Here is a 7,881-nt window from a genome sequence, read left to right on the forward strand (position 1 = left end):
AAATAAATTATGAACAACCCTTGGTTAAATTGAGCAACATCAATATTGGTTCTTGATGTAGCTTTTGTCTTGAAAACCGATATATGGTTGCTTTTGAGAGCATCCAGAGCCCCAAGATGCACAATGCGAAGCTCCCCAAAAGTCTCTTTTATGTCCTCTAGGGTTTTCTTATTTAGCTTAGGCTTAAGTGTAAGAAATCCTAGGCATGCGCACTTGATGGGTTGAATTCACATTACTGTTTTGCCGCATTTCAGTTGATTCAATTTAAGCTTGATCAATTCAAAACTTCTCTGTTTGATCAATCGAGTAGCTTTCGAACTGCATAAACTTGGAAACTAAAATGTAGAGCTTGGGCACTTTCTTGTGTATAAAAATGTACTTTAAACAACATACAATATATTTTGCTCATTGGATTTAAACCTAAAATCTAGAATAAATTTGAGATTTTATGTTCACAGTTTATATTGGGCCAAGTGTTCAAGGCTATTTGGGGTTCAAAGGACAGCCACTTACTCCACCTATAAAAGAAAAAACCCTAGCCCTAATTAGGGTTTTAGGCATGGGCATAAGTACTTAATTTTATATTAAAAATATATATGATGAACCTCTATTTTATGTTCTCCATTCGTCATAGGATTCCATCATTGTAAAAGCCTTGAGATTCGATATGTGGACATGCATCAATAGGTGTTCATATGCACCGGTTAGCCCTTGGAACTAATGAAGGTTGTGGTGGTCCATAGAGAATACAAAGAGGGTCGCGGTTTGATATTCTTCCATTGCACATATAGTAAATCTTTTAAGGAAAATGTGAATTATAAACTAATTTACAAATGTTGTGACTTGTGAGTGGTTATTAGTATGTTGAAAAAGTGACGTTAGTTTTAGGTCTAGATAAAAATAAGTAAGAATTAGTCCTAATAACAATTTATAAAAACGTAATAAAATAATTTGTGATAATAGCATTACTCTTTTCAAAATGACTTATTGTATTTTTAATCTCGGGAAAATGCTAAAACTAAAAACTATTTTATAAATTGCTGATGTAATGAGTTATTATTGATAAGTAAAAATGTGATATTAGTGGAAGATCCATATGAAAATTAGTAAAAATTACTACTTCTATGATTTATAAAAATATTAGTGTGAGTTTGGTTAAAATGTTTGCGTCCGTGTGTTTGTGTCCTTGCATTTTTTAGTGGGTCCTATGAACAGTACTTTTTTTCAGCAAAAACAACTCTAAAACTGGATCTCATAGCAATATTCACATATTTAAGAATTATTTTATTACAGTGTTTTCAGTTTTAATTTTTAATTTCCAGCAATAAACAGTATCAAAACAAAACTTTAGTATAAAAGAGTTTGTCTACAGTATTACTCCATGTCGTTTGTGGACTGCAGTGAATAATATAACTCTCCTACGACAATACTACTAACAATGAGGCATTTACTTTGACTTGCAATTCATTTAGGATATATCCTTCACACATACTATCAATATGTAGCTTCTCTTCTTAATCATTCTCTTCCATAAAATCTCTCTCTCTCTCTCTGAGCAATGAGGAACCCTCCCCACCTCTTGTTTTTCTTCTTCCTCCAACTTGCCAGTGGCTTGCGGCCTCCTTATTCTCCGACCATTAATATAACACTCAACTGTGGCTTCAGCGGCAACACTTCTGCAAGAGATAATCGGATCTGGTTGGGAGACATCAATTCCGATTTCGGTCCTTTTGAACTTCAAAACAACTCATCAGTAATCTCCGAAGCAGCTAAACAACCAACCGAAGTCGACCCAATTCCCTACTACACTGCACGCCTCTCCTACTCCGAATTCACATACATGTTCTCTGTCACCGCGGGCCAACTCTTCATTCGCCTCTACTTTTTCCCAGCTTCATATCAAAACTTTGACCGCTCTAAGGCCTTCTTCTCCGTCAAAGCCGGTTCTTATACCCTTTTAAGCAACTTTAGCGCTGCCCTCACTGTTGATGCTGATGCTCTTAGCTTAGAAGGCTTCTCAAGAGAATTCTGCGTAAATATTGTTGAAAATGCTCGATTCTTAAACATAACCTTCACTCCAAGCCCCGGTAATCTAGATGCATATGCTTTTGTAAACGGGATTGAACTCGTTTCAGTGCCTTCTAATCTTTATTACTCTGAAGACATTAGTACAGAAATTAAGCTTATTGGCCAGAGTACGCCATATACCATCGAAAAGAGCCACGCTCTTGAGACGGTATATAGATTAAACATTGGTGGGCGAATGATTTCACCCACAGAAGATACTGGCATGTACCGGAGCTGGTCAGATGACGATGCTGCTTACTTGACAAGTTCTGAAAAAGGCTTTGTGGATAGAAACACAACTATTCGTCTCCGCTTCAGTAAAATTTCTAACTACACTGCACCAGAAGAGGTCTATATCACTGCTCTAACAATGGGACCCAACAAAACCATAAACAAGAGCAACAATCTCACCTGGGAATTCTCTGTAGACGCTGGTTTTAATTACCTAGTAAGGCTACACTTTTGCGAGTTTCAAGTTGAGATCACGGAAGAAGGAGACCGAGATTTTTACATCTTTATAGCTGATCAAATTGCTGAGGAACGAGCAGACGTTTTGTCTTGGAGCGGGGGAAATGGAATCCCAGTATATAAAGACTACGCTGTACTGATGTTTGGTGAAGGCAACAAGAAAAAACTAAACCTCTCTGTCGCTCTGCAAGCAAACCCAGATGACAGGATGACTAAATATTCCGACGCAATCTTGAACGGGCTCGAAATCTTCAAAATCAGTGACCTCATTAACAATCTCGCTGGGCCAAACCCCGATCCACTTCCAACACCAAAGGTTGTAGCGATTCCCTTTCCAATCCAACCAAGGAAGGTAAAGAGTAACCACACCACAATAATTCCCATAGTTGTTGGTTTATTCTCTGGCATAGTTGTTCTGTCTATTCTCGGTTTCTTCATTTTCCAACGAGGTAGGAGGGTTGATAAGGATGCCAAGAGCAGCAGCACAATTCTGCCGTCTGATTTGTGTCGATGCTTTTCACTGTCTGAAATCAAAGCAGCTACAAACAACTTCGACAAGCTCTTCATCATAGGTGTCGGAGGGTTTGGTGATGTGTACAAAGGATACATTGATGGTGGGGAGACCTGTGTTGCCATTAAACGGTTGAAACCGGGTTCTCAACAAGGGGCTCACGAGTTCAAGACCGAGATTGAGATGCTCTCCCAACTCCGCCACCTCCATCTCGTCCCTCTGATTGGCTATTGCAACCATGGCAATGAGATGATCCTTGTGTATGATTACATGGCCCATGGGACCCTCCGTGATCATCTCTACAACACCGATAATCCACCTCTTTCGTGGGAACAACGGCTCCAAATCTGTATTGGTGCTGCTCGGGGTTTGCAATACCTTCACATAGGTGCAAAGCAGATGATCATTCATCGTGATGTGAAAAGCACAAATATATTGTTGGACGAGAAATGGGTGGCAAAGGTATCCGATTTTGGGTTGTCAAAACTGGGTCCTACTAGTGTGTCCATGACCCATGTAAGCACAGTGGTGAAAGGGAGTATTGGGTACTTAGACCCAGAGTATTACCGGCGTCAACAGTTGACTGAAAAATCTGATGTGTACTCATTTGGTGTGGTGTTGTGTGAAGTGTTATGTGCAAGACCACCGTTGATACGTAATGTTGACAAGGAGCGAGTGAGCTTAGCTGAGTGGGCTCAGCAATGCTATCATAATGGAAAGCTTGATCAGATTGTTGATCCATTTCTATCAGGTAAGATTGTGCCGGAGTGTTTGAAAAAATTTGGTGAAATTACAGTGAACTGTTTGCTTGATGATGGAATCAAACGGCCGTCAATGAACGATGTGGTTTGGGGTCTTGAATTTGCATTACAACTACAGGAGAGCAAAAGGGATAGTGGAGTACAAATATTTGAGATTGAAGGCCATATTGAGAAAGTGCTCCTTCAAAGATCCGCAATTGAGGATTGTGAGAAGGTCTTTACTAGTAGCGGTGGACGTGGGTCAAATGGAGAAAGCACTAGCTGCAGGGTGAACATTGCAAGCAATGGAGACCAAAGTTCTGCTAATGAGACTTCAGATAGCAGCAATTTGATACGTGAAACTGTTTTCTCGGAGCTTATGAGTCAGAAAGGAAGATAAAAGGAATATGCATGGTACGTAGCTGACTTGTAAGTTACCTAACAACTTAAATTAATTAGCTTGTTCTGTAGCATATTAAGACTTGCTGTCAAGAATGGAATAAGAAGCTTTTCTTGTTTGGAAATTGAGGCGCTAATAAGTTTTGAGTTACAACTTTATTCGCAATTTTACTTCTATATAAAATGATTATAGATTAATTAATGTCAATTTAACAAAATAATAAATGATTGTCTAAATTACCTTTTTGTGAATGGTAACACTTTATTTAAAAAGATTTATATAGTAAAATTTGTAATATTTCTAATATCACACTTTGCTTATCCACTTAACTTCTTTAATATAATGGAAAAAGTCATACTAGGAAGAGCAAACTCAATTTTCTAATGTAATATGCTGTTATCATCACATCCAAGTAAAGTATTCCAAAAACTCACCATTATTTTAGTTTATTTAATTTGTTTTCATTCAAGGAAAAAAAAATGCTAACCTAATAAAATTTTGCTTGTAAACCTATGATAATTAAGCTGGGATGAAGCCTCAGCTAGGTCTACATATTATCGGTTTAGTTAATAGATACTCTTAAAGCATTTGTTAATGAGTCATTTTAAAAAAAAATTTAATACTACTCTTATGATAAATATAACAAATTGTCAAGAGAAAATTTGCGTTCCATTATTCTTTTTGCTTGAGTCTAGTGCTTGAGTGTACTAAGTGCCACACTAGTCATAGAATAACTAGGTATGAGTAGAGCTGGAGTTTGACAAGAGCGATTGCGTGAGGTTTAGCCCTCATCGCTTAGCTTCGAGCGAGTGTATTGGATCTAGAGGTTTGATTTAAATATTTGTAAGTGTTTATTTCCACATAAAATGTTGTTTGATTTTTGGGAAAAATGAGAAATTTCTTGCAAGAGCAAAATACAAAAAGAGAAGAAAGTGGATAAAAAGCGAAAAAAAAAGGAAAAAATTATTACAAAATGAAAAAGGAAAATATTTTTTTTCTTTGCTAGCAATAGACAAAACAATGGAAAATTATTAGGTACTTTAGAAATATAGTGAAATCGTACTCCGTTCTTTCACATTCATGGTTGACCTTACCATAAATGTGAGAGGAGAGAGTACCATTTTTCATACTCTGAGAGTAATTAATAATTACTCTAAAACAACAGTTTTAATGTATCAACCTAACCATGTTGTATATTGTTTTGAGATTAGTGGCATTAAAGTTATAGATAGTTCATCTATATATATAATAATAGGTGAAACTAAGATAAATTCAAATTAAAATTTCAAATTAGAGCTCCTTGCGCCATATGTCTTAAATTATTTATTCTTAAAGAATTTTATTTTTTAATTTTAGAATCAAATGTGGGACCACATTATAAATATTCATCTAAGTGAGTTATTAAGTACAAAAACCAAAAAGTTTAGAATAAATAAATCGTTAAAAAAAAAAGTGTTTCACAATTATAATTAAAAAAAAATGGACAATTTACATTTTATATCTAATAATATCCTTACAAATTTTTTTAAACAGTTAACAAAATATAAAAATAGCTATCAATAATATTTAAATTATATATGTGGGGCCCAATAATTTATGGGTCAGGCCCATTTACCTACGGGGAGCCCGAAGGCCCAAGCCGAGAAGGGTTACGGTCCAAGCCCGATAAATATAAAGCACAAGATAGCCTTGGGATACAGCTGAGGACAGTTCAGTCCTCGGCAGAACCCAAAGTCCCATCGAACAGAGGGACAAAAACGGTATAGGACTAAGATTGAAAGAAAATCCAAAATATCAAGGGAAAGCTGCCCTTACTGCCATTCAGTACTCTGCACCTGACAGAGCCGCATTCTTTGACTTTTACAACCACCCCCAACGACTTTGGGTATAGGCTGATGGGACAAGTATCAGTCCTGGAAAGGTTGACCCTACACGTGGACGAAGGACAGTAAACTAGGGCTAGTATAAAAGGAAAAGGAAGTAATCTAGAGAGGGGCTGGGAAAAATGGCCAAAAACCAGAGCCTCCCAGCCCACCTCCAAGAGCAAGATTCCAAGGGTGAAGAAACCTTAACCATGTACGAATACCACGGAAAACCCGCCACCTGGTGACCAAGGTCTAGCCTTTCAAACCCACGCTCTACAAATGATATTGTTTGGGCCTTTTTACGTACGAGCCCAACACCGGTTCGTCACGAATCGAGTCCTTACAATATATATAGGAATTATATTATGCATCTTATTGTATATCTTGAAGTTTATCCATGCATATACATAGAGTTACAAGCTAGTTATTCATTAATGGACGGACAAAATTTAACTACAAAACTAGTTGTAATCTAAAGTTACAACCTTATTCAATAAAATAAAAATTATTCCATATTTTGAAAATTCAACCGTTGAATTGCATATTCTTTACACTCTTAATATGCATGTTAAATTTTATGTCAATCAGATATTATTTACTATATGATCTATAAACTTATATTTTATTCATAATTTTAAACTATAAAAACTTGCAATTTAACAATTTATTGATGATATAGCTATTAATTTTTAATTTTTAAGGAATTTTGCAAGCATGAAGGATAAAAGAAGAAGATGTAATTTAATGGTGGATTTTTTAAAATTCACCTCCAATAAAAAAAAATATATATATATATATTGAGTTAGATTGTACCTTACGACTATAATTAGTTTTGTAACTAAATTTTATCCTTAATGGACATAGATGGAAGCAAGCATATCTAAATGCTATTTAACTAGTACAGTAGCCTTGATTTGACAAGGTATGAATTGGAATTCAAATACCGACACTTTTAAATCTCCCGAAATCTTTGTGAACTCATTGGAAGAACACCAATTCCACAAAAAGTGGTGTTTATTACACATTATTGCACACAAACATACACATAAGCACATAGTTTTTATGAAGAATAATATAGTCGGACTTTGGCTAATTAGATATGACCTTCCTTTATCTTGGAATTTGGTCTATAAATACCTTATGTTAGAAGTTGGCTCCTTGATAGTAATGAATTGGCTAATAACCCGTGGTGTATTGGTCCCAAATAAGTTTATTTTGGCGTGTGTTTGCAGGAATTTGCTGAAAATAGACCATTCTTCCATGAAACATAGTCACGCATACCGTGAAGTCAACATATATACAAATGAACTCGCAAAAAGCGAAAGATAGTAAACTATCTACTTCGAAGAATATGATAAATGCCATCTTTTGTATACTACTCTTACGTATGGGATCTCATGCGGGGCTCCTACCTTTGCTATGAACTCTATACTTATATAAAAATAATACCCCTTTTCCTACCCCAAAAAAAATGTTTTTTTTTTTTTTTGGTGGAGAAACAAACTAAAAAAATATAAAAATAAAAAATCTTGATCTATCTGTTTAATGAAAGTTTGAGTTATTCGGTTTACATCAATCACTTAATCATAATTCTTTGTTACATATTAAGAATGTTTCAATTTTTTTTTTCTTAAAAATGATAACATTAGGAATTTGGATCTTCTCCAAAATGAGAACATATAGTCAAGGAAATTGGCTGAGGCTCGCCAAAAAGTCAAAAGCCAATCGTTAAAGTACAACTCGCCTTCCCCTTCCCCCTCCACCTAGCTAACTCGATATTTTTTTTACTGAATTTTTTATGTATTTCTTCTTGATATGATTATTTTATAT

General features: G+C 35.6%; 1 protein-coding gene across 1 annotated transcript; it reads left to right on the forward strand.

Annotated features, from left to right (window-relative positions):
- The first annotated feature begins 1,501 nt into the window (after positions 1 to 1,501).
- On the forward strand, positions 1,502 to 4,278 carry LOC115976245 (receptor-like protein kinase FERONIA). Its single transcript, XM_031097417.1, has one exon. It carries the CDS (start codon positions 1,559 to 1,561, stop codon positions 4,184 to 4,186), a length of 2,628 nt encoding a protein of 875 aa, XP_030953277.1. The 5' UTR covers positions 1,502 to 1,558; the 3' UTR covers positions 4,187 to 4,278.
- The last annotated feature ends 3,603 nt before the right edge of the window (positions 4,279 to 7,881 follow it).

This window comes from Quercus lobata, chromosome 2 (assembly GCF_001633185.2).
Source record: "Quercus lobata isolate SW786 chromosome 2, ValleyOak3.0 Primary Assembly, whole genome shotgun sequence".
Classification (NCBI taxonomy): domain Eukaryota; kingdom Viridiplantae; phylum Streptophyta; class Magnoliopsida; order Fagales; family Fagaceae; genus Quercus; species Quercus lobata.

Bases quoted from the DNA above. Each gene is read 5' to 3' on its own strand.
- LOC115976245 (XM_031097417.1), top strand. From the start codon at position 1,559: ATGAGGAACCCTCCCCACCTCTTGTTTTTCTTCTTCCTCCAACTTGCC.